We start from the raw sequence: 26,885 nt of genomic DNA, 5'->3' as shown, positions 1-26,885 counted from the left end.
TTGTAAACATTTAATGAGTCTCGTAATTAGACCAAAAGGTGTTGTTTTGAATACCGAAGAAAGTGTCGGTGAGGATGGACCATGCCAAGTTGGTAGATGGTTCCTCAGAGCGTGTGGTCATAGAGTCTGAGAACAAGATGGATAGAGTTGTGAGAAACAGAAAAAAAAAGACTGAGAGCTGCGTTTTTCCCACTTGCAGAGATGCCGCGTCAGCACACGCATAGGCCTTTAAGGCAGGGTGCTACCTGTAGTCATCCAGGTGTGTCCCACAAGGTAGGAGTCTGCTGGTTAAGGGAGGAGCCCTTCATCCAGAATTCAAATGGTAACCAAGAAACGTCCTCCCCATAACACATCAACTCTGTTACTCTTTAACTAGGCACAAAAGCCACAGGTGATAAGGAGCGACACACTGCTCTCCGTGGATTCTCCCCAATACATTTTAGTCTAGAAAAATCAGAATGTCATAGAAGTTTTTTTTTGTCTAAATTGGAAGTCAAGAATATACGCAAAAACTTGGCCACTCGTTGGCTACTGAGAGGGAGGTCTTGGTGAAAGAAGAGAAGATCCTCACTCGTAAGCTGGTTCTATAGATCATAGCACAGGGCAATAACAGGTAACCACACCACGTACCCGGTGGCTTTTACAACCACTGGACTTGGAACCTTCTTTAGGTGCTCAAAATGGCAGCCATGTTGGATCTTTACAGAGGGTGACTTATGTATCGAAGGTTAATGAATAACAGGTCCCTGGCTCGCAGCATTCGAAAGAAAAGGGAGAATAAGCCCAGCGCTATGTCACTACGGCACAAATGCATGACGCATTGATAGTGAGGGCATGAGAAGGCATCAGCAGAAACTAAACTATAACTTAACATCGGCTTAAAGAGACATTAAACCTTTAACAGTAATTTGCCTTCAACTTTATTTTCTGCCGCTGCGGTGACCACCATTACCCACAAATATCTGCAATTTCAGAGTATTTTTATCAAACTTTATAAGTGTGTGAATTTTGTAGGTGTTTACATCCCCTGGTTCTTTGCCTCCAGGGGTGAAAATTATCTGGAAAGAGTACGGGATCTCAATATCTACGACTTGGAGGAAAGAAGAAAGAGAGAGGAGATCCGATAGAAACATTTAAATACTTCAAGGGATTTAACAGAGTACCAGAGGGGGGGGGGGACCTTGTTTCAAAGAAGGAGAAATGTTAGAAGAAGAGGTCATAGTCTAAAACCAGGGGGTCACATTTAAGGAAAATGTACTTTATGGAGAGAGTGGTAGATAAACGGGCAGACTAGATGGACCAGATGGTTCTTATCTACCGTTAAATTCTATGGTTTGATTTTTTTTTTATTTTTTTATTTTTTTTTAGGTCTGCAGGACCTGCCTGCCAATCAAAGTGTGTGAGATCAGTCCACAGTAATTCCTTATAAATGTTCTATTATGGGAAGTTATTGGGGGTCCTTTAACTTCCCTGTGATCAGTAATTTATAAAGACAAAAGTAGTATTCCAGCAAACTTTTACCGTAAATAGTGAGGAACCATGTCGCCGCCTAGTGGCCATTTACATGAAGGACCGAGTCTCGCTTTATAAGTAAAAACTACCCATATAAGGCAATATACCGGTATGTATTTTTTTGTAAGCACTTTAACTATTCGAGTGCCTCATCGAGATATGTTTTCCAAAACGCGACATCTGGCTACAGTCTACAAACTGCAATCATTTTGAAATGATGTACAGGATCACAGCATTATTTTATCTCTCAAATTGATACAGGATTCCCAGGCTGTGTGAACCAGGGACTGTTCCACCAAAAAAGGGACACTTGGGAGGAGCGCGCACAATAGATACCCACCTATATATTATAGAGCTCTACCACAAAATACCTTATGAGATCTTTTGTTTTTGGTTCTACATATGCATTTGAATAACATTAACCCTTGCAATGTTGAAATCGAGACAGTTTATCAAAATAGATAGAAAACAACTAAACACGGCCATTTTATGCATTTAGCCGATGCAACCAGGCATGAGATCCGCACAGTATGGAAAATATTGATGCAATTCAAAATAAGTCTTAATTATGTATATTAATTAAATTCATGGTAAAATTAAAACGAATTTTGAGGTCATTACTCCGGCCCTTTTTTTTTTTTTTTTTTTTTTTTTTTTTTTTAACAGTAATGTTTTTGACCTATTTAAAGAATCCAATAGCCTTTAAATAATGTACAAAACCCAGACAATTTTAATAATATTTATATATCGCATTGGGACAAAGAAAAAAAGAATCAGGCAATCTCTGAAGCAGAAAACACTTCCTTAATAGCCAGCAATTATTCATGGAACGCTTTGTGCGGAGACTCAAAAAGTCGTCAAAAAGGTCAACCGTGAGTTCTGAATCAGAGTAAGAATTGGCCTTAATGTTATTTATGAATGATCTGAAGTTTTCCTGGTTTTGTTTTGCATAAGGTATCTATAAAGTCGTCGTTTAAGTTGGGATCGAGAAACCAAAACAAATAAAACGGAGAAATTTGGTAAATTAAAGCAAAAAAAAAAGAAAAAAAAAAATCAGTCCTGGGCCCACAAACCATTCAATGTATGAATGACCATAGAAAATTTCTAAATTTCATCCTTTCTCTGAACACATGAAGTTCTAGGTCTGTTTTCTAGTCTGGAAGATTGTCTGAACAATGAGATCCAGCTGATCTGACGTAAGAGATGGATCAGTATCCTTTTTCTCCTTTGTCTCCTTTCGCCTTGGGCTCTGACCACCATTCAGCATAAATTCCTTCTTCATAATCTCCTACGCCTTCGAATTCACTATCTGAAGGGGTCTGATCCGTCTCTGCCTCCACTCCGATCTCCATCTGGAACAAAACGTTTGTTGCATTAGAAAGAAAGGTGATGGTCAGACGTTATGACATTTTATAAAAGTAATGATATCCATGTTGTAAGCTGGCCTGATTTCAGGTGGACATTTGTAGCCAAAGGGCAGGTCGGAATAAGATGCAGTTGTGCTACATCTATATCCTTTCTGTGATCCTTACAATGGCTACTGGTCCAATGGCTTCTCCCAACACGCACATACTATATGCCCTTATCGGTCCTGTGTGATACGGATAAGACACAACTCTTATTACTCTCCCACGCGCTCACCTCATCATCATTCCGATTGAGGAAATCTTGGGCAAACTGCAACAGCTCCTTGTATCTTGTGGTCTGGTTGTGATACGTCATTGCTTCCTGCACAACACAAGGACCCGCAGATCAAACAAGCTCATGATGGCACAAAATGATGGAGGAAAAAACATATCTGCAGAACACTGCATACACTTGGGTCAACAGGCAAGCGCTCTGAACAACCTATCATTTTAGTGAATAATTTAAACTTGGGTATACGCCCATCATTGCCATGGCGTGCCAACAAACCCCCCTGACCAGTCTCCTCCCGCGTGCCCCGTACCCCACTACGGCCATGGACTACCATTTACTGCCCTCTCAAAGCCCATTCTGCGTGTGATCAGTGGTTGGGAGCTCCAGCGAGACATTGTCCAACATTACTGCGTTATGATTGGCTCTTCACCTTAAGCACCTCCCAGTATGATTGACAATTCCCACATGAATAAGACTTTTATACACAGAGGGATATATTCTTAAACATTCCATGTAATGCCTAAACAACTTAAACGATGGCAGTGAAAAAGCACAACATTCTACACCCATATATTTAAATAAAAAAAAATGTTTTATGGCGGTTTTCACCCCAAAACTTTCATCACTACTTATGAAACCCTTGATGAGCGCTAGGAAGTAGGGACTCCCGAGCTGTTCTGTCAGAGGGGCCAAGCTAAGCTCCAGATTCTCAGGATGCCTGCGTGGACCAAACCTTTTTAGATCTCATTCATATAATCCCAGGTTAATTGTATTAAATGTGAAGTGTCTCGACACCGTCTCTCAAACAATATCACCAAATGACTGATCCACCGAGTAAGCAGAATTATCCTTCCTGTTCGGAGTCTCTGGGGTGGCCAAGCGAGAAGAATTATTAACCAGCCACATACGATAGACCTTCTCACCTTCCTGGGGTTGAAGTCGGTATCCTCCAAATCCCATTTCTCCTTGTAAAATTTGTAATACGCCAGGTTTTGCTGCATCACGGTGTCCGCCGGGTCAAATAACATGTAACTCGATACACACTGGACTGCGTTTTTTACGTCGTTCACTGTGAAATAAAACAGAAGGATTTACATACATTAGAGAAATAACAACGATTTTCCTAAAAGGGATGCGCAGAAATATACAACGCACCCCCCGGGCAAAGCCACACCATAACCAGGAATGGTTCAAAGGGAGGAGGCACAGGAGGGCCACAAGATAATGGATTCTAAAGTATGTAACCTGTATGATCTAATTATACGGACTGCTCTCCTTCATGTCAGCTGAGACAGTGTACCCTCTTTTTCGCCCAATAGGGAGGATTAGATATTAAAAAAAATATATTTAAATAAAATATTATTTTACTGGAAAAAGCCAGAAATTCACATGGGGGCAGCCATTGGGTACTATAAATCTGCGAGTAATAAAGTTAAAATTGACGGAGGGTAAGCTACGCGCATCTAGGACTTACACTTATAATAGGCGAATTGCAGGTAGTGATACATTGTGGCCACAAACTTCTGGACTAAGTAGCCACCAACGTTAGGAGTCAGGTTGGACTCGCACTCCACCTTGCATTGCAAGACGTCAGCCAGATGATCTGGAAGGGGACGAGACAATAAGGTACAACGGGGTCCTTGAACCAATCAACAACAATGAGGGAGAAAGATATCGTCTGCGTTTTGCACCAATTATAAAAGCAAGTTTACAGAAAATACTACAGGATCTGGCGTATTCATTTTACCGGCAACGGCTGGGTAGAAGTCTTTAAACTCTCTCATCTCATAGGTGCCCTCGCAGCCGGTCAGACAGTTATTGTAGGCCTTGTAGTAGAGGGGCAGAGCCTGCTCCATTTCCTCGGTGCTGCGTCGGAAATCTCCAGCATTGTAGGACTTCACTGCCTTAACAAAGATGCTCTGGGGGGGGGGATGGAGAACAATTAGTACCCACGTTACTCCAGTAAAGACGTGGAAGATTAATAGCATCAGAAGAACCTCAATGCGTTAAAGAGCCAGTAAACGTTAAATAAATGGCTTTTCTGATAGAAGCAAGTTAATTTTCACGTGCTGTCGGAAGTGTCACCAAACAAGAGCAAAGAAAGACCTCGTTTTCCTGTTTGACAGCTGATGAGGTGCTGATGAGGACGACACCATCCATCTCGACCATTTGAGGTGAGGTCAGCGGCAGAGGGGACCAAGTTAAAATCCCCTCTACTGATCTAGGTAAAAATCAAGTCGTTCACTACAGGAGCAGCAAGAAAGTGTTGGCAACAAGATCGCGACCCCACCTTTAATGTACGGTAGAGAAGAGAATCCGTTTCCAATCTCCTAATGTTGTGTCAGCGGTAGGGACATCTCCCGGCTGCTACATGGGAGATCAGTCCGTCTACCGGCAGCCTGGATTCTCCCGTCGGCAGAAGCCGCTGGCCAAACAAGGAATACCCGATCACGCGATCCGGCCTTCCCTTCCAGTAAGTGTCAACACTCAAGTTCACTCGAGGACAGGGGAGCCTCAGCAGTATCTAGTCCTTGGGTTATGAAATATTCAATATCCTCCTGTTGTAATAGCGCTATGGAATCTGCTGGCGCTCTATAAATGTAATGTAAAAGCCGTCGGGTAGCGTTTCATCACTTTATCTCACCTCATAGGACTGAGCCTCCAGGTCTATGAGAAATTCATCCACATCCAGTAGGGTCCTGTAGTATTCCATGTACCGCACGGTCATCTCATGGGTGGGATTCTTCTGAAGATATGTATGAGCTGCTGACACCGCCTTCTCCAACTCATTGGTCTAATCAAATAGCAAGAGGGTTAAAAAGGGTTTAGTTCCAGAAGATCAGAAGTCATATATAATGAAATTTGCATGCAGGTGGCTTCTTTCTCGATATCATGACCACGGTCAAACGGCGCTAAAATTTAAATTGAACCCCAATAACTCTGTGCTTTGTACACAGGACCCCACACCATGCAGAAGACCGGGGTAAACATTTCTCATCGGTGCAACTTAGGGGGTCCTCAATACCCGGAAAGCCAGGAGCATCTCAAGTGTTTTTGGCTTCAAGTTCTCGATGAAATCTCCGCTCATCTAAACACCCCAAAGCTCTGTACATTTTGCAAGGACCCCCACTTCATCCTCCACGCTGGGTCCCAGTCTTAGTTTACTATACAATGGAACCCAAACACTCTCCCCAGGAATTACATGACACCCCAAGGATCAAGAGGAGGGTAGAAAAGAATACGATACCCGATAATCTTGCAGCTGTTGCCCTGGGACTTTAGGACTCTGTCTTTTTACCCTTATGAGTGGCATTTTAGTTTTTTTTATTTTTTATTTTGTTATAGTACTGCATTTTTATTGTATTTCTATTCCCTTTTTCGTATTGCGCCGTGATTGGCATACAGACAATATATGGTTTTGGTTTCCGTTACCCCTCAATTCATCAGCATCATTCTAGAAACATGAACGATCCATGATCTGCCTTATTAAAAAAAAATAAGGGTTGTTAAGTGGAATAACACAGGTTCCTCGTCTGGCAGCAGCACAGAGCAGACAAGGGTGTGTGTGTGTGCGAGCGTGTGTGTGTGAGCACACGTGTGTAGGCAGGATATGAAGTGTGAACACTGCAGGCAAGTTTAGTCTGTGGGGACGTGGCAGACCCCTGCTGTTCGGCTGCAATTCCAGAGCATGCAGGCGGCTATTAGCAGCAGCATCTGGGCCACAATCACTGAAACCGCTGCCCGGGGGCAACTTTTTATTGTAGCGTTCATGGGGAAATGGGGTATAACAAAGATAATGAGACTGTTACTGCTCAATGTGAATTCACGAGGGTTTGGGCAATTTACAAAATATGTTGCAGAGAGAAGACGTTTTTCAGTTTGTTGCATGAAAACGTCAATAGCCAGCTTGGCCGGCGTCAGGAGACAAAGGCCCATTGTGCATTTAAGCAGAGATCCATCCTCTATATATTTTATTGAGAACTTAATGGGTTGTACCTGCCACCCCAGCTGTTTGAGAGAGAAGCATAGACATGCTCAAACTGTGATCTGTGGACCATCAGTGGTCCTCAGGACCTTTCAAGGTGGTTCTTTGGATAGCACAAGCAATAGTGAAGTATCCCCAAATTATATACTCGCTGACTGGGGCGATACACATCAGTCAAAAGTAGCGTAAGCTTCTGATCTGTCAGGTTGAAATTTCATTCCACACTTGGAGATACAAACAGGACAATTGTTTTGGTAGGAAGATACCTATACACAGAAGTGTGACGGATGGACACCAGCAGATGGACTTTCGATATTGCTTTCCGGTGATTTATTAGTTGATGTGACATGATTTTGGGTTCAGTGTGTGTGTTTAATGTATATAATATCAGCAGAAAACGCTTAGTTTGGCCCTTAAATTAAAAGGTGCTTGTTAGTAGGTATAATTCAGAGGCTCTGCTGTAAGTGTCCTTGAAGTCCTCCTTGTCTTCTTCGTGCTACCAAGAACTTAGTGTTGATATCTTCTTACCTTGAGTGATATTTCATCTGCTTATAACACCCCTTGGCCTTTTTTGTCTACATTTATTCAAAAGGCAAAAACTTTGCACTCCTCATCGCTAGTGCGTTCCTATAATCCACCTTGAAAGGTCTTGAGGACCACTGGTGACTCTAAGCAAATAATATTGGGGTGGTAACAATGTGAAATGGCCAACGCCAGTGTTCTTTGCACACACTGGACCAAGGCTGTGGTAGAAGCTCAAGGAATTATATGTCTAAGGGTACCTATACCAAACCCAATCTTGTCCATGGGCGAGTAATTGTTCCTTGCCCACAGTTCTTAACCCCTACAGCAGAAAGAAGGCAGGGGTTCCATCCCAGAAGCCCTCTTACCTTGAAGTAGGTGTAGTGCAGGTACAGGTAGGGGTCTCTCCTCTGGAATGCCTTTAGGGTCTCCTGGTCAGGGTAAGGCTGCTGAAAGACTGGCAGGGTGGCTTTACACTTCCGCAGACACACAGCCCTTGCCAGGACCCTTCCAAATAACTGAAGCTCCAAACTCCAGTCCTTGGATTCCCCAAAGACCTCTTCCTCCTCCAGCCCAGTGATAGGGGCCTCCTCGGCACTATCTGCACAGCTCTGACCACAGAAGGACTCGCTGTCCTGGAGCAACCTGTGCAGCCTCAAGCTGGACTCCAGCGCCCGGGTGGCTTCTCTCCAGGACTCTCCTTCGTAAAGCTCCAACGCCTTGGCATAGGTGGGCTGCAGGGGTTTCAGCTCTGATCGAGGGAAGCCCCTGAAGCTGTACTGTTCATACTGTGCCCAGCAAGAGTCCAACAGGAGGAGAGTCCACAGCAGTGAAGGCAGCATGGCTGGATCTACAGGGACCAGGGGTAATGCAAGGACCCGAAGCTACTCCTAGGGTGGGGGAGTCCTCTGAAGAGCTAGGAACCCCAGGCAGGGTGGGGAGACACTGGTGTTGGGATGTGGGGGTTATTTAGATAGTAGGGGGGGTCAGGTCGGGGGCCAAAGGAACTTTATGAAACAATATGGGGTGAAGCTGTGGGATTTCTGGATGGGCTTGTAATAGTGTTTTAGTTACCAGGACTCTGGCAGCCGGTGCTTCCTATCCTCAGCCCCCAGACATTAACCCAGAGCCCAGGGAGAAAGCAGCCGGAGATCCACTGGGGGGATCCACTGCAGAGGGGCAAATGATCTGCTGGGTTCGCTGACTCCGGATCGAGCCGGAGGTTCCTCCAGCTATTTCCCCGAATCACACGCGCCTCTGCCGGGTCCTTCCAGTCTCCGGTAACCCCGGAGCCCCTGCCGGCTCACTCTGCCTCCTGTACCCGGGCTGTGGGTCAGTCTGCGCCGGCTTGTCTCTTGATTCCGCCCCGATCCGGGTCAGGGAGGTCGGTGTCCGGGGTCCGGGCTGCGCGGAATGACACACGGAGCCCCCTCCGCCCGCTAATAACTTCTTATCCCGCTTGGACCCGTTTTAGGAAGGGGAGTGCTGCCGGCGACCGAGGACTCCTCTGGGTCTTAAAGAGAGGAGCACACGAGCAGTCATCAGACTCAGACGTGTTTGGAGCAAAATGATAGACAGCATTTACCATCAAACTATAGAAATGAATAAAAACATTAACCTGAAGTCTGGGGTTTTAATGCATCTAAAAGAAAGAGATATTATATCATCAGTCATACTTCCCAAGAGTCCCTCTATAGGAGAGACAGTCCCTCTTACCCTCTACCCCTCTTTTCTTCCCCTGATTGTTTGCTGAGGATGATTATCCCAGAGCTCCATCACCCTACATGTTGTAATAATATGCATTATATGCATTATTCAAAATTCCTTTCTATATATATATATATATATATATATATATATATATATATATATATATATATATATATATATATATATATATATATATATATATATATATATATATACATACATACACGTATTTATTTAAACACAGAATTTCACTGCATATCAGGCCCATTCGGCCCCCGTCTAATCTGCCGCCAGCTGTAAAGACTCAGACCATAATCAGTCATTGGACTCGTCTTAGATTCAGGAGCCGTATGCCGATCCCATGCATGTTTAAATTCCCTCGCTGTATTACCCTTGACCACTTCCGCTGAGAAGCTGTTTTATTTGTCTACTACCCTCTCCGGAAAGTTAAACTTCCATACATTACATCCAAGCCTTGGACCCTCTAGTTTTAGATTATGACCTCATTTTTACCTGCTTTCAAATCCATGTCTCTTCTCCTAGTAAGTCTTCTCCTTTGAAACATTTTTCACCTCTTGTAATTTAACCCTCGGCACTTGTGGCTTAAAGGCTTAGATTATAAGAAAGTATAAATACACTGGGAGAGTGGTGGATAAATGGAATAGACTTCCAGCCGAGGTGGTGTTGGTGTGTTCAGAGGAGATCAGGTGGAATGTCTCTGAGATCTGTGATTAGGATGAGAGGCATGGTCTATAAGTTTGCGTATTAGCATCCGTATGCCGCAGACGCATAGTTAAGTAAGAAGTATGTGTTGTATTTACTCTTCCCGGCCGCCCAGCTGCCTCCATATCGTTACTCTAACAGCTGTATTTGCGGGAGGAAACCCTGTCATTCACGCTAACTCCATTCTGTTTACTTCCATGGACTTACTGACCGCCTGCGCTGTATGTGCGTCCGCGAACCAGCAAGCACAAAGAGGAAAGACCAAACAGGGCCCCCCCGAAACATGGCGGCCGGAGATGGCCACGCGAGGGGGGTGTAGGGAGGATAGTGATGGGGAAATGGAGACGATAGGACGATAGGAAGGGCTGGAAGACCGGAGAACATCATGGAATCTAGGAATGGATCACTGATGATGGTTGCCAATAATGGTTATTTTTTGGGGTGGATAAAGGTGTGCTGCTGCAGCTTCCCTCTTCCTTGTGATTCCTGCCACTGATTGGCTGAAATAAACGAGAGCGCTTTCCGCGTATGCTGCCTAACGCTGGAGGTGACTATATCACGTGTCAGGAGATGTTTCCCACCAAACACTTCTCCTGCGCGGAAAACAAATATGGGGTGGGATGGAGGGCTGAAGCCCAGGGCAGCCATCACCGGGGTACAGCCACTGCGGCAATAAGGGGACTAGTCCTCCAGAGATGCTTGAGACCCTCACAGTCCTCCACAGTGCCCACTGCCTCCTAACTTCAATAACTATTTAATATGTAATGTATGGAAGTTTTGCTATACTGGGAGGGTGGTAGATAAGTAGAACAGCCTCCCAGGAGATGTGGTAGAGGCTAATACGGTGAAGGGAGTTTAAACATGCATGGTACAGGCACGTGGCTCCAGAATGTAAAACAAGACAAAGAGAAGAAGAAATAATGGGTAGAGTAGATGGGGGTTGCCAGGGGATTTTTGTTGGGGTCTTGGGGGGGAAATAGGGCTGTATTTCTTTTGGGGAAGAAGGGGGTCCCTGTGGATAGATACGTGGGTGTTTTGGAGCCCTGGATAAAGGGGGTGCCTTTATTCTAAGACACGAGGGGGCTGGACACTCTGTGGAGTGGACGAGGTGAGTGGTCTTCATAATTATAGGGGGCTCGGAGCAATCTTTCTAAGTATACAGGGGGCCCAAGGGGAATCAACATGAGGGGCCCTGACCCTAAATAATGGATAATGGACAACGGAAACACAGCTTCTCTATCCCTGAAAGAATGAACATGATTAATATTTATTGCTTTATATAGCGCCATCATATTCCACGGCGCTGTACAATGGGTAGGCTTTTTAATATAAACAGGAATATATTATTTATTGTTTTATATAGTGCCATCATATACTGTAGCGCTGTACACTGGGTATACAGGACATAACATGTAGTATATAACAAAACAATTTAACCCTCTTATCAGCTCGTCTTAGTCCGCCAGTTCCAGTTTTGTCAGACCCTTTGAATGTATGGACTGCGCTACGGAAACTGTTGGCGCTATATTTATGTATGAATAATAATAAAAATATAAAACTTTGGACGGTAAATGTACTTCGGTGAGGTTTATCTGACTGCAGCAACTCGGCTTTATGAACAGTTAACCCTTTCATAGAGATTTCTCATTTGGTTGCAGCGCACCATTTAGTTAATAATCGCCCCCCAATGCCAGCACTAGGACCCCGCAGCCTGGATGGCCGTTTCTGGATTAGCCCCTCCCCTCCTCTCCCTTCTCTTTTAGTTCCCTAAAAATAATCCTTTTGTTTTTATTTTGCAAACATTTTTCAAGAAGAAACAATTAAAAAAAAGAAACAAACCAAAAAAAAGTTACATTGTATTCCAAGTATCTAAAGTGAAAGGGGGGGAAAAAAAAAAAGTTCGTGGGTCTCCACCCACCTCTCAAATATCCACAGCCAGCTAAAACTCTTCGCCCGAAGCCCCACGATCCACGTTAACAAAAATTCCTTTATAACCAGAGGCTGGGCTACCGGTGAGGGAGTCAGTGGCAGGAGAACGAGTGGGACCGCAGCACAAGAGCTCCGCATCTGCAGCACAAGAACTCCGCATCTGCAGCGCAAGAGCTCCGCATCCGCAGCAATGATCCTCGCCAGTCTCCTCGTTTGGGGGCAGCTTTTCCTTCTCTATGCCTCCTGCGACCCCGGGCCCCTGGAAGATATCGTGATAGACCGATACGACATCCCCAAGATATGCCCCCGAGAGGCTCAGATGGGGGATTTTGTGAGATATCACTACAACGGCTCACTCAAGGATGGTCTCAAATTCGATTCCAGGTATTTCAATCCGTTTCAAGAGCCCTGCGTGTGACTAGAAGCTCTGTATATATATAATATATATAATATATATAATGAGAAGTAGTTTTGCATTTTTTATTTTTTTTAGGATTTTACTGTGATTTTTTTGCACTTTTTTACAATTTTTTTTGTATTTAACAGTAATTTTTTTTTAAAAAATTGTATTTTATAAAAATATATATATATTTTCACAATTCTTGTATTTTACAGTAATATAATATTTTGCATGTTATATATATATATATATATATATATATATATATATATATATATATATATATAATTTGTGTGTGTAGACATAAAATATAAATGAATATTTAAATATATATTCGGGGAGGGATAAATTATTGCCTTGTGATAAAACGTTGGGCATTTTATGTTGGTAGAGCTGCAGCTGGTCCTCTCTACGTTAACTTAGTTGCCCTAAAGCCCCCCCAATTCCAACACATTGGAGGGATTCGAGGACTTTGTTAAAATGAAGCCCACGATGGTAGATTCATGGAACAGCCACCAAGATGAGATGGGATGTATAGTGTGAAGTTCTGGAGAACTGGTGTATAATATATCATTTTTTGCTAATTGAAAAATAGATTTGGTGAAAAAGACTGCAGTTTACAGCATGATCAGGAAAATTCCTATATTTTAATAGTTTTAATAAACTTTCAGGACGGGGGAATTTAATTAGCGGAGCTTCTAGAGATCCCATTGCATGGTCCAGGCCTGCGCTGCCTGGGTTAGGAGTTATTTCTTTTCTAACCAGAAGAGGCGTGTGTTGTAGGGTGGGAGTGAAGCCCCCGCTGTTTGTAGACGTGGCTGAGCCAAGGATGAATGGAGTGTGTGTGGTGGGGGGCGGGGGGGGCCTCATTATAACAGGGCTGTATAGAGCATAGGACAAGTATATCCAGTCATCATATATATATATATATTACCCCTTTCCTCCAATCAAGGCGAACCAACACAGGACAGACATCTTCAGATTTATACATATAAATTTAATTATTTAAAACCTATTTTGGACATAAAATACACATTTTTAGTAAGAAACGTAACATCAAAGGCATTCTTACAGAAAATACAGGGCACAGATGGATCAGATCAGGTTACGTTAGAAAAGGCATTCTGGGTAAGGATGCAGTAGGACACGAGTCTGGTTATTGCCTCCTGCCTGCTTTAACCAACCTGCCTGCCGATAGCTTGATATACCCAGGGGGGGATCGTTTTTGCCCTGGGGTATGCGCTACAGCATTTAAAGGGCAAATCTGCCCTTCCTGAGGCCAGGAACGCGGACCCCCTGGATTTTAAGTTCGGGCGCGGGGAGCTTAAAGGTTTACTTGAGACGCCATCCAAATATTGGTGATCTATAAAATAACTTTAATACTGAGTTTCTGCTGAATGGGGACTCAACTCACTGAACCCGACCCCTAGCTGGGATTACCATAGAGTTTCATCTAAGTTGGTGAAATTGTCCTCTTATATTCTTATTAATAATTTTATTGATTTTGGTTCCTTTTTTGAACGTCTGGCACCCTTAAAATGTCTTTGAAATAAAGTTAAACAGTAGGAAAGCCTCTTTAATTCATTTTAAACCATTCCTTAAATAAGGTGTCAACTTCTTGTATCTATCCAAGGGTTTCTTCTGGGCTGTGGACCGCAGGTCATTTCCACAGCAGGACTTCTAATATTATATAAGGCATTGGATGGACATTATGCACATCTCGACTGAGCTTCATGTGCCTTCTACATGTTCCCCTTAAGCCAAACTCCCTGCCGGGTGCCCTATTGACCAGCAGCCCATCACTTTAGAAGTGTCTCCACTTCGTTTGAGGTTCTCCAAAGTTCATAATACTTGGGGAGGTTGGGAACCACAAAAAAAAAAAAACATAAAACGCAGCGATCAACCACTTGAGAGCCAGAGAGGTGAACGAGCTGATTTATGAAGTTCCCAGGTATGCCACTCTGTGCTCTGGATACAAAGTGGAGCGAGGCTCGTCATGGAGAAATACCAGAGCTGGGAGTGTCAGCGTGTAGGAACCTGCATGTATGTTTTCATACCCCTGGGGCATATTATGATGTACCTTCCACACAAGGGCTGGAGACAGCTGGAGGGCTAAGTGCTAATAGGTCAAAGATCAGGATTGTATCATGGTGGCCATCAGCTTGGTCCAGTGCAAACTCGCCTCCACAGCAACATCCCTTCTGAGAAGAGACTATCAGAAGCCGTTACTATAAGCGTATGGTGCAATATCATGTAATGCCGTGGTATTTATTTATTCCCACAGCTATGACAGAGGGATTCCAGTGGCCGGATTTGTCGGAGTGGGAAGGCTGATCACTGGACTGGACAGGGGGATTCTGGGCATGTGCGTAAATGAGAGGAGGAAACTGATCGTGCCCCCGCACTTGGGATATGGCAGCATAGGCGTGCGTAAGTATACCCCCAGCTGTCCACAACACCATGCATGATCACATATGTGCTTCTTCAGCTCGGATCTAATCTTTCACATATATTGGTTAATTTCTCCTTTTTGCCATTTATTTTGTCTCTTGCGTTAAAACAACTTCCTCTGAAATACCTCCAGCATCATTTCACATCTTCTCGTAGTCCTGTCATCGCGTGCCATCCAACCCATGAGTGGTAAATTAGCGGTCTGACCCTTTCCCATCCCGTATTTTCTCTGTCTGCAGCTGGCATGATTCCCGCTGATGCCACCTTATACTTCGACATAATCTTGGTCGACATTTGGAGCAAAAACGACGAGGTACAAACTACAACCATAGAGAAGCCCAGTGACTGCGACAGGACAGTAAAGGACTCCGACTTCGTGAGATACCACTATAATGGGACACTTTTGGATGGAACGTATTTTGACTCCAGGTAACTAACAATAAATCTCGTTGCGTAGTTAGGGCCGAAATGTAAAGAAATCGTAGAATATGAAACCAGATTGATAATGGAGTTATTACTGGATTGTATATCATGTTTTGACCCCTGTCATATCTTGTCGCAGCTACAGTAGGTCTAGCACCTATGACACGTACGTGGGGTCAGGTTGGCTGATAAAAGGCATGGACCAGGGTCTGGTTGGGATGTGCGCTGGAGAGAGGAGGAAGATCATTATTCCACCATTCCTTGCTTATGGAGAGAAAGGATATGGTAAGTATGAAGCAGCAGGTTACTTTGAGGTAGCATCCAAAAAGTGTTCCCCTGGAGATATGAGTAGACTACGATGAGCATCGAGATTGATTAGTTTTCTCCTGTTTTCTTTGAAAAAAACCTTTTAAAAGAACATGATAAAGATGGTTTGTAGACTACAATGTTAGTTATGGTTAAATATATACGGGAAGGATTAATCTCCTTTTCATAACCTGCCATTTCTTGCGCCCTTCCCAGGAACGGTCATCCCACCACAGGCCTCTTTGGTGTTTCACGTTCTCCTGATAGACTTTCACAACCCCAAGGATGGGATTACTGTGCAAAACCAAGTCATTCCCGAGCCGTGTAAACGCAAGGCAGTGACCGGAGACTACGTCCGTTACCATTACAACGGGACCTTGATGGATGGGGCGTTATTTGATTCCAGGTAAATAAAAAAAAAAAACTGTCTGCGCTTCTTACCCTAATAAAGTTGGCAACAAATATATAAACCTAATATAAATGAGAGGTTTTGGTTAAGCTCACCCGCCACGTCAAGGCACACTCTCAATAGGGTGAGAACCTACTCTCACCTCCTACGTAGTGGACACACAAAGCAGTTTATACTGCTACCAAAACCTTATTAATGTGTTGGGGGAGGTGCAATTAAACCTCCTCCCTATTAACCCCTGGACAGCAAGCTGCAACCAGACTGATGAGGAGCCAACAACCTCAAATATGTGCAAACAGGGAAAAGAAAAAATGTCGGTGCGCTAAGCTAGTCACAGGCTCAAATAATACAAATGTGTAATACGAGGCCTACCAAACAGGTGTAAGCATGCTGCAAGAAACAGTGTATTGGCTGTACAATGTATATAAAAAACAAGAACTGTCTGCGCTTCTTACCCTAATAAAGTTGGCAACAAATATATAAACCTAATATAAATGAGAGGTTTTGGTTAAGCTCACCCGCCACGTCAAGGCACACTCTCAATAGGGTGAGAACCTACTCTCACCTCCTACATAGTGGGCACACAAAGCAGTTTATACGGCTACCAAAACCTTATTAATGTGTTGGGGGAGGTGCAATTAAACCTCCTCCCCATTAACCCCTGGACAGCAGGTAAATGGAGAACGTGTATGCTTTATTCTTGGAGTCCAATCAAACGTTATTACTCTAAGGTACCATGCACGGCTAAAGTGTAATACTGGTCTTAGAACAAAGTCCTTTCCATTTGCAAATGATCCATTATATGTATCTGTAGGGTCTTTGGGAACCGTCAGGATTGTTGTCGAATTTAAATGGTACAAATGTGTGTTCTTTCACTCCTTCTTGTAGCTACTCCAGGAACAGTACATATAACACATACATCGGTATGGGGTACATTATTTCAGGAATGGATGCCGGACTACAAGGCATCTGTGTTGGAGAGAGGAGGAGAATTATAATCCCCCCACACCTTGGTTATGGGGAGACTGGTGCAGGTAAGAAACGTTAATTAAGTTTAAGATGTTTAAAACGTTTTTGAGAGACAAAAGCCAAGGCTCCTCCTCACATAGTAAGATCTCTGCAGTCCCAAAGTATATTCCAACTGCAATATGGACATAAGTTGCAGTAGAGGTGGCACTTGGTTTAAACCCCCCCTCCAAAAAAATAACGTCAAAATGATAAATAGAAAATGGTCAAGTACTGACATATCAGTGAGTAGGAAAAGCCCTTTTATCTCCAGAAAATTGACCAAGAACTCATAATTTGTAGGTATTGTTTGAGGTGGTCCTTGACTCGGGTGTTCTCTATATCTAGTCGTCGGGCCAAGATCTTTCAGTATCTCTGGGTATTTAGAAAAGGAACTTCAGTGCAAGTTATATGCAGCCACACGTCTGAACTGCCTGAGGTCCTTCACAACATTGGTTCTTGGGAAAACTCCATTTATGGCTTTTCCACTTCAAAAACACTCTGCTTTGATTCACCCAACTTAAGTGTGTTGTAGAATACCTGTGTGTTTTGGTGGAACTCCTCTTTAACTAGCTACCGTAAATTTTACCAAAGCTACCCATTAGTCCTAACTGGCTTTTATATATTTCCCAGGGAACAGCATTCCAGGTTCAGCTGTGCTGATCTTTGATGTACATATCATTGATTTCCACAACCCAAAGGACTCCGTGGAAATTGAGGTTACATACAAACCAGAGGTGTGCAACGTTACCTCCAAAAAGGGAGACTTCATCAGGTATCATTACAACTGCTCCCTCTTGGACGGGACCCTGCTCTTCTCATCGTAAGTACCGCTCGCAACGTATTCTTCTCCACCTTGTCTGTTCTTCCTTTTATTAAATACAATTTACAATAAATAAACCACAGTAGCAGTGTCTGGTCTACTCCTAAAGAACTGCTCAGCTTTGTATCTTGTTGCCCCCTTAGCCATCTACCTAACAATCATTTTACTCTGTCCACCTTTATTCTAGGCACAACAACGATAACCTGCAGCAGATCACCTTAGGAACAAACAAGGTTATTGATGGTTTAGACGCAGGTCTTCTGGGGATGTGTGTTGGAGAGAGGAGGACCATCTTGGTGCCACCTCACTTGGGACATGGAGAAAGTGGAGGTAAGGGAACAGTTGAATTTAGAAAAAGTGTATTCCTTACAATGAGGAAGGAAACCTGAAACCATGGAAACGACTAAAATCGAAGAGCTGAGAACACTTGGAGTATGTCACACATATATATGTCCTGGTTTGAGTGATCAATGGTTACGAGAGACCTACAAGATATATTACAATACTTTAGGCAAGCTCTTCCAATGAATTAAAGCTGAATGAACTCACATGAGTGCATATTTTTGTAGAATATTTGAAGTAAAAATATAGTTTATTGGTTTAATCGGATATCATCTCCATTATGGCACAGGGTGTCGTGGAGGGGGGGTAATGTGTGAGGTGGTCTATGTAAAGTCCCGAGAAATCCATATATTATTGACACAATGCATAAATACAGCAGTATCATGTAATGTACATATGGAACGTCTCCTTAAATAAGCCTGGGATGCATTGAGAGATATCTCGCGAAAGATACTACAGAAAACTGACAGTGGCAGTGCCAGTATCATAGAGTTAACTCTTATGGATAGAGGGGCCGGTGTGAGCCATGCGCTGCACAGACTTACCTCTCACTGGGTATTTGTCTGTAACGTTTACCCCTTATGTCTCTTGTAGCTCGTGGCGTACCCTCAAGCGCTGTGCTCAGGTTTGACCTGGAGCTGCACCACTTGGAGGAAGGTGTCCCAGAAGGTTATCTTTTCATCTGGTTAGGTGACACCCCTGAGAATCTTTTTGAAGCAATGGACCTTGACAAGAATGGAGAGGTTCCTTTGGAAGAGGTATGAAAAACCTACTTCATGCCTAAGCTCGAGCTGATCGTTTAATTGCTACATACTTTAGACATTAGTATAGCACCAAGCTCACCTGAGGCTTGCAAGTCATTAGTTGGCCAACAGTGGTCCAAGGGTTTATTCTTTTTTGTTAAAGGAGGCGTCAAGTGGAAGGTTATCATTGGGGGGTAGGGTTACAGGTAGAAAGGGGTGTAGTAAGGGCAGGGCAGTCCTGATCTCCTTTCAACACATTGGATCAGAATACTGACGTATGACATCATATGTAAGGTGTGTTCAAGGTCACAACTTGGTGGGCAAGCCAAGTTCCTGATCTCAGAACAGTGAGACCGTGCCTGAAAAACAGGGGTGGTCGGTAGGTATGCGTTTTACAATCTATGCGAAATCTCATGAAATTTCCTGTTTCTTTTTTTACAGTTTGCCACCTTCCTAAAAACTCAGGCGTCCGAAGGGAAGGGACGCTTTGTGCCCGGAGTGGAACCCGACAAATCCATTGCCGACATGTTCACCAACCAGGACAGAAACAAGGACGGCAAAATCATCGCAGATGAGCTGAAGTTGAAGAATGAAGAAGAGTCCGAAAAAGTCCATGAAGAACTCTAAGCGGCCCTGGGGCCGAGTGACTGCGCAGGCATTCAGGAGACACAGGAGTCCGGCCCAGCTGATACAACATCTGATCTGAATACGCGGCCTCCTTCATTCCAAATTTATGTCTGCCTTGGGCCATGGTTCCTTCTGCTGTTTCACCCTTTAAAAAAAAAAAAAAGCAGGGGGCAACAAGGCACTTCTCGGGAACGTGCCGCACTCGTTTCTGGCCATGATTTGGGTTAGTTAGGCAGCTATGCTGAAAAGTCTCCACGGGTGTGGATATAACACTCGATGAACTATCGAACTTTCTTATTACAATCGCACAACCAAATCACAAATGTTTTTGTGGTTGTATTTCAAATAAATTCGAAGTGTCCCCCGTACCCTGAGTTAATGCAAAAGGTTTTTTTTTTATAATTTTTTGTAGATTTACCGATTTTTAGTATTTTTTTTTTCAGCGAGCTATTGGGAGACTTTAGCGGGTTTACCATAGCAGGACTATGCATTGCGATGGACTAACCCCTGGGTCGGTCCTTCCCTAATGCATAACAAAGTCTTTGACCTGTTTAAGGCATAGCTTAGTGAATAAAGCCCACAAAATAGGAATTTGTCCCTTTCTTTTATATATTTCACCAGCTAAGTATTCTATAGGTTTTGTCTTTATAATCTAACGTTCTGTATATGGGGGTAACCCCCTATTTGGACTCAGAGGAGTCCTTTTTGCCTACAAAAAAGGATACTTCTAAATTGTCCATGCTGAAAATGATTGGGGTCGTGAGTTAAAAGATTATTTTTTGCTGAGGCTCTTTTGGTCCAGCTTTATTTTTTTTTATAGGTGCAACCAACAATTTTGCCGGAATTATTCTACTTTTATGCCAGAAAGACATACTGTTCCCCCCCCCCGTCTTCGAGTTATATGTGTTTACTTGAAACCATTTAAAAAAATAAATAAAAATGATAGGCCGATTAAAAATGTTATATCACAGAAGCTCCATTTTAATAAAAAATAAATTAAAAAAAAATATATACGTTTTTGGATGTTTAATAGTTTTGTTTTTCACTGCTCGTTTAAACCAAATGCTAAATGTAGACGGGCTGACGTGGTTTTGAACCCAACAACCGGCTTGTGACGTTAAAACCTGACCGTCCTTGGCTGTGTCTGGGCGTTCTGATACGCAACAAGGCAAACCGGACCCGGCCCACCTTCCCTTTAATAGATACTTCCCACCTTCTAATAAAAAAACACGTATGACGTCTTCTCAAGTGCTCCTAACGCACACTAGCACTCAGGCATTAGGACGCATATCTCTCATTCCAACAGAGACAATATTTAATGTATAACTTTAATAAAACTGCTGTTTCAATCATCTGTAGAACGATCAACATGCAAAAAAACAAAAGAGGTAATGCGTGGAGAACAATTCTGGTGGAAATTTGTAAAAAAAAATTAATTGCAGTAATTAGCACAAAAATTCCATTGGTTGCTATAGTGATTGCTCTACATTTACTATCAAGTAAACCCTTGATATGTTGCATAAGATATATATATTTTTTTAATATTTAGAATTTTATTGGCGATTCTCCATTTTCACGCAGAGACAGTTTACAGCATAATAGAATCTCAAACGGAAGACAACAGGGAAACAATAAAATACAATAATTGGAAATCAAGCAGGTGTCGCAGTTACAGTTATCTTTCATATCCATAACACGATATATATAGATATATATAAATATCTATATATTTTTTTTTTTAACTATTTTTTAGGTCTTTAGGTTTAGTTGAGAACGAGCAAATTGAATAACAAACTTAGATAAAAAGAACCCAACCGTTCGGAGGATCAAGGCATGGGATATAACTTAAAAACTAACAAAATTAAAACGATTTTCTTTTATCAACTTAAATCACCGGACCTCCGGCTCAGTCCTAATCATTGAACGCATTTTCAAAGTTCTATCTGAGAGGCAGACATGTTTTCTGGGTGCAAACTTCGGAACTTTTCCATATCAGAAGCTCTATTAAGTTTTTAGGGCTATGTAGCAAAAAAAAGGGACCCAGGGGGTGATCATAGCCATTTAGTGCAAAGCAGTGAAAGGTGAGCAATCACCATGGCAACCGGTGACATGTTCCTGCTGAATTTTCAACTTTTAACGCTGCAACAAAATGGCTCTTAAATAATCGAATGTGACAAACGGACGTCTTTGAGCACGAGGGGGCGCTGTTTATTTAATTGAGTTTATTAAGGGCTCGAAACATCTCGAGGAGTTTTACGAACCAGAGATTGGCAAAGATTCTCACTGCTTTAACTATACATTATGAAGGGCATGCTACCAGAGTGGTTGGCACTGCCTGAATTACCATCGCAGCGTGGAAGCGGACCTCCTTTGCACACACACTACATCCTGATGAATTTTTAAACGGCAGAACATAGTTTAGAAACGTCAAGGAATAAACAGTCCAACGCACCAGACAGGTAGGTGCTCCCGTAATACTGGCGTCTGGTCACCGTGGAAGGAATGGCTGCACAACTGAGGTTTGGTGAGGTTTGGTGGAGTTTGGATCAGTTCTTGGCCGTTATGAACTTGAGGAGGCCATTTGCCACATCCAGAGTCTCATCCTTTATCAGCACGATATCGTAAGACTGAAGAAAGAGATCATACTGCTCGTCGACCTGCGGAGAAAGTAAGAGAAACACAATCAGCCATAAAGTGCATTTACGGTGGAGGAGGATAATGTTTCTGGTGGTTGCCATGGCGTTTGTTTCCCATTTAGGACTTTTTCCTCGGAAACGGCCTTCAAAACTACAGCCCTATGAGTAGGACCAACAGGTGAACATTAATCAGATAAACTATGTCCACCTACTCTCCCTTAATGGGCTCTGGCGTTGACTATCCCTTGAAAACATACAGAACTCACATGTTCTATAAGCTGACCGGCTGCCTGAAAGAATGGGTTCTTTGCAAGCAATGAGGTTGCTGCCCAAACTCACCCAAACATTGTTTGTTCTACCTATTTATCATTGTTTGTGATACGGTGTTTGTAGATAGAAGTAGCCCTCCATAAACATCAGTAGAGTTTGTCCTCACCTTGTCGTTCAGAAACCCGATCTTCAGGACGTTCTCCAATTTGGCGACACCATCAGACATGGTCAAGTCGCCCAACGTATCTCCAAGGAGGATGATGTTGCTGCGATCTTTGATCTGCTCAAAGTACTCCGTGTCCTTCAGGACAGAGTTGTTTTTGTTGTACGTGTGGATTAGTTCACCCTTGAACCCAGTCAAGATACCCTAAAGGAAACGTAAAAACGGCACACAAGCTTTAAAAAACACATCTCTAATGACCCTAGTTACACATCTGGACACACATCAGTGGCAGAAGGAGCGCCTACTTCACCAACGCCTACAATCTTCGCCAATACTCACGTCGTCATCAAAGTCCATGTAGTTTGAGACAACTTTGATGTTGGGATAATAGACGCCCGCTTGACAGATAACTTCCTCCAAAACGTTACCGATCCCAGCCGAGAAAATAAAAAGCGGTATCCCGCTGCGATGAAGACCCTCAAAGAACAATTCAAACCCTTCCCTGAGAACACCAGAAGAAACAAGTATTGTATTAGGACCAAATGCCAACAGTGATATAAGGATCTCGGAGAATACAGACCAAAAGGTGGAGGGGGCATAAAAGTACCGAAGACAAAATGAGGGCAAAAACAAGCAAAGTAAGAAAATACAAGGAAGGGCATCAACAAAACAAATGGAGGATTGTAGATGGAACCTCTGCCAAGCGGACAGATCTCACAGGACATAGGGTAGGAGGAAAAGGAGTTTCTTTTGAGCTCTACCTCAGCTTGGCCCGAGACTCCTTCACTACCCGAGCGAGTTCACTCTTCTGGATCCTCTGCTCACACAGCAGCGAGTGGGCTTTACTCCACCTGGGCAGAAACAACACAGAAAAAGGTGACGATCGAGAAACCAAAGTGAAAATTAAGTAACGGCTTAACGGGCAAGAGCTACAAAACCCATCTCCAAGCTCGACCTGCTTGGCGACATTCAACCCAACGAACAAAACATTGTCCTGTTTTCATGGTAGATCTAGTAGACCTCTGCTTAGGCTTCCAGTTGACCAACTCCACCAAGGCACAACATTCCTTTTGGAATAATAATACAAAAATGTTTCAAAGCTCACCATTCAACCATAAGTGGGTACTTCTCCTGGGTGGTCCGGTTTGGATCAATCTCAAGCGGGTAGTAGATATTAAACAGTTCTTTCAGCTTAAAATAGAATTAAGAAGAGGCCATGAGTGTTTTGCATTCTTAAAATCTCCTTCCCAATCGAGGATGAACTTGAAGGGGAACGGTCTCTTTCACGGCTTGTGTTTTCGGTTTTACCATCAAGGTAACTATTTTGGGAGTATTTGGTTAATTGGGGGATTTCCAATGTTCAATATCACCTTGAATTCTGCCCCCCCCATTTCTCGCATTCACCCCTAGCCATGGCCTTTGGGATTGAAGCCTATCATAGTCTGCCCATAGGACCACTGACACTTTAGCCCAATTTAGGGTATTGTATCATCATGGTGAAAGGGCTGCCCCCCCCCCAAAAAAAAGGGCAGCAACAGGCAGGAGGTAGACATTGGAGATGTTAAGATTTCGACATGACTGTTCCTTTAAGAAAGCGCTACGACCTACCTTCTTTCTGCAGTCCTCGCTTATGATCCTGCTGTTGTCAATAATATCTGTGTAGGAGAGACGGGGTGAGACGCCCGGCAGACTCTTTATCTAAATCATGTTAAAAAACGACAGCTGTATACTCACTATAGCATGTAGGACACCTCTCTCCATTATAGCCAAACCTACTCAGCGTCATGTCAAAGTCCGAGATGACCTAAAAATAAATTAAAAAAGTACAATTACAAACCCAGATACTTGCAGAACGGACCATAAAAACAGCAGATATAGAAACATGGAATTTGACGGCAGATAAGAACCATGCCGCTCATCTAGTCTGGCTGTTTTCATGATGAAAAGAACTAAACCTTAATCAGTCCTTTGTCTCCTCCTTTGAAAGAAACTTCCCGGCTGATGTTTCTATCACATCTCCTCTTTCCTCCAAGTTATACACATGGAGATCCTTTAGTCTTTTTTGATAGCTACTAACACTTGCTTTCTCCTACCTAAGTCCCTTTCTTCTGTTATCACCGACAGGACAATGTCCCCAATGCTATATGCTGATGCCCCAAGTGCATTACTTTACATTTATCAACGTTAAACTGCAGCTGCCACGCTCTCGACTATTCCTCTAATTGACTTATTCATATGAATCCTACAGACTTCTTATCTGTCTGAATAACACACAGAGAAAAACAAACGCAGACATCCCCATCAACTAGAACAACGTATGAATGCGTAAGTACAGTACGAAACGGGTATCAACGCTCCTCATCAGTATACATCCACGTAACCCACCTGCAATTTGTTCTCGCCTCCTCTCTGCAGCTCCGAAATCACCCGTCGGACCTTTTCCGGATCTTTCATGCGAACCGTGTCCTTACTCAGTTCTGGAACCTGGAAAATGAAATAAATCAGATAAATTCATCCCATGACATATACATACATACATACATATATACCGTACATATACATACATACATATTATATATACATATACATACATACATATACATACATACATATACATACATACATATTATATATACATATACATACATATTATATATACAAATACATACATACATACATATACATACATACATATTATATATACATATACATACATACATATTATATATACATAGATATACATACATACATATACATAGATATATACATACATACATATACATATATACAAACATACATACATACATATATACATACATATATATATACATATACATACATACATAGATATATATACATACATACATATACATAGATATATACATACATATTATATAAACATATACATACATACATATATACATACATACATATATACATACATATATACACATACATACATATATACATACATATATACACATACATACATATATACATATACATACATACACATATACATACAAAAATGAATATATACACACATATAAATATATACACATATTACATTACGTTTATTTATAAAGCGCCGGCTGATTCCGCAGCGCTGCACACACACATACATGTTCTTACATAAATATACACACCTCCAAATATCACATTTATAGATTTGCACGCTAGGTGCGCATTGAACTATATTCGGCGTAGATTTTGGTTTAAAAGAATCATTTTATTTGCCATTTCTACCGCTCACATAAATTACGCTAACCTAACGTATGCAATTATCTTCCTTACTTCTTATTTAATATTACATACATTTTCTTTTCTATTGTGACACCTCATCAGGTCTCTGCTTAAATTACTCACAAGCATCTCTGCTCTGCTGGTGGGAAATAAATTCAGATGAATGGAGATGGAAATCTATTGGAAACAAATCCAATTTATCCAATGAGGTGTGTGATGGTATGCTTGCTGTGTGATCAGTAATATAAATATATATGCACCGGGCACATATATAATCTGATGAATCTGAATTCGTTCCTTAATGTCTAAATCACATTAAACACAATCCACGTAAACCGAATCAACTCCTCTGCTAATCGGCATATGCCTGGATGATGTGTGCGGCTTCTTTAAGCTACTTCCGGGTCAGGAAGGAACACTTCCGGGTAAAGTGCCACCGCCGCTTGTTCCATTGGAGGACAGTAGTCTCGATATATTCATAACGTAGAATAAAAGAGCCTGCATCTCGCAGAAGCGAGTTATTGTACGAGGTACGAACGATTAATGTTACCGGGCGTCACGTGGCTTTGTTTAATAAAATATATTCCTGTCACAGAGGGTCGGTCGCGGAGCGTGGCGGCCATTTTGTTGGTTGGAAACTTTTCTCTGACTGGACGTGTGGGACGATTTATATAAACAATATTCTAAGGCTTAATACCTTTTAATCAGCATATTATATAATATAGGTTTATACAAATATATTCCGTTATTTTAACTAAAACAATACATTTCTTAGTGCTATTATACGCTATAGAGCGTTCTCTGGAAATATTGGTAGCTTTAAGCTTTGATTCTTTACATCTCCAACCCCCAGGGGTGCATTTAAAAAAAATAATTGTAATAATATGTCTCAACATGCCCATTAAATGCCACTTTTTGGCATACCTCCCAAGCGTCCTGCTTTAGGAGGGACAGTCCCTCTTTTGGCTCCAACCCCCCCCCCCCCTCCATTCCTCTTCCCTTACACAGTGAAAAGTTACTATAAT

At 42.5% G+C, this 26,885-nt stretch overlaps 3 protein-coding genes across 3 annotated transcripts; 1 reads left to right on the top strand and 2 right to left on the bottom strand.

Annotated features, from left to right (window-relative positions):
- Positions 1-2,219: 2,219 nt before the first annotated feature.
- Positions 2,220-9,157, bottom strand: P3H4 (prolyl 3-hydroxylase family member 4 (inactive)). Its single transcript, XM_053453893.1, has 7 exons — positions 8,026-9,157; positions 5,795-5,944; positions 4,898-5,069; positions 4,625-4,753; positions 4,074-4,219; positions 3,154-3,240; positions 2,220-2,864 (listed from the first exon to the last, which is right to left on the bottom strand). The coding sequence occupies exons 1-7, from the start codon at positions 8,497-8,499 to the stop codon at positions 2,721-2,723; spliced, it is 1,302 nt and encodes a 433-aa protein (XP_053309868.1). The 5' UTR covers positions 8,500-9,157; the 3' UTR covers positions 2,220-2,720.
- A 2,891-nt stretch (positions 9,158-12,048) lies between these two features.
- On the top strand, positions 12,049-19,885 carry FKBP10 (FKBP prolyl isomerase 10). The gene is made up of 10 exons (XM_053453318.1): positions 12,049-12,403; positions 14,704-14,849; positions 15,110-15,299; positions 15,433-15,578; positions 15,816-16,005; positions 16,897-17,042; positions 17,647-17,836; positions 18,024-18,166; positions 18,773-18,936; positions 19,363-19,885. Exons 1-10 carry the CDS (start codon positions 12,210-12,212, stop codon positions 19,546-19,548), a joined length of 1,695 nt encoding a protein of 564 aa, XP_053309293.1. The 5' UTR covers positions 12,049-12,209; the 3' UTR covers positions 19,549-19,885.
- Positions 19,886-22,042: 2,157 nt separating this feature from the next.
- NT5C3B (5'-nucleotidase, cytosolic IIIB) lies at positions 22,043-26,276 on the bottom strand. Its single transcript, XM_053453558.1, has 9 exons — positions 25,984-26,276; positions 25,003-25,101; positions 24,352-24,421; positions 24,226-24,272; positions 23,723-23,808; positions 23,379-23,468; positions 22,957-23,119; positions 22,621-22,821; positions 22,043-22,205 (listed from the first exon to the last, which is right to left on the bottom strand). The coding sequence occupies exons 1-9, from the start codon at positions 25,987-25,989 to the stop codon at positions 22,095-22,097; spliced, it is 873 nt and encodes a 290-aa protein (XP_053309533.1). The 5' UTR covers positions 25,990-26,276; the 3' UTR covers positions 22,043-22,094.
- Between the last annotated feature and the right edge of the window lie 609 nt (positions 26,277-26,885).

Source organism: Spea bombifrons, chromosome 13 (assembly GCF_027358695.1).
Source record: "Spea bombifrons isolate aSpeBom1 chromosome 13, aSpeBom1.2.pri, whole genome shotgun sequence".
NCBI lineage: Eukaryota > Metazoa > Chordata > Amphibia > Anura > Pelobatidae > Spea > Spea bombifrons.
This window is presented reverse-complemented; position numbering and strand designations above follow the sequence as displayed.

What these genes read in the sequence shown, in the direction of transcription:
- P3H4 (XM_053453893.1), bottom strand. Translation starts at nt 8,499, where the DNA reads ATGCTGCCTTCACTGCTGTGGACTCTCCTCCTGTTGGACTCTTGCTGG. An exon ending in TGGAGGCTCAGTCCTATGAG is followed by an intron (nt 5,070 to 5,794) that starts GTGAGATAAAGT and finishes CCCCCCCCCCAG; the next exon opens with AGCATCTTTGTTAAGGCAGT. An exon ending in CTTCTACCCAGCCGTTGCCG is followed by an intron (nt 4,754 to 4,897) that starts GTAAAATGAATA and finishes GTCCCCTTCCAG; the next exon opens with ATCATCTGGCTGACGTCTTG.
- FKBP10 (XM_053453318.1), top strand. Translation starts at nt 12,210, where the DNA reads ATGATCCTCGCCAGTCTCCTCGTTTGGGGGCAGCTTTTCCTTCTCTAT. An exon ending in TTATGGGGAGACTGGTGCAG is followed by an intron (nt 17,043 to 17,646) that starts GTAAGAAACGTT and finishes TATATTTCCCAG; the next exon opens with GGAACAGCATTCCAGGTTCA. An exon ending in GGGACCCTGCTCTTCTCATC is followed by an intron (nt 17,837 to 18,023) that starts GTAAGTACCGCT and finishes CCTTTATTCTAG; the next exon opens with GCACAACAACGATAACCTGC.
- NT5C3B (XM_053453558.1), bottom strand. An exon ending in GAGGTGTCCTACATGCTATA is followed by an intron (nt 24,273 to 24,351) that starts GTGAGTATACAG and finishes TCTCCTACACAG; the next exon opens with ATATTATTGACAACAGCAGG. An exon ending in GAGTCTCGGGCCAAGCTGAG is followed by an intron (nt 23,120 to 23,378) that starts GTAGAGCTCAAA and finishes TGGTGTTCTCAG; the next exon opens with GGAAGGGTTTGAATTGTTCT.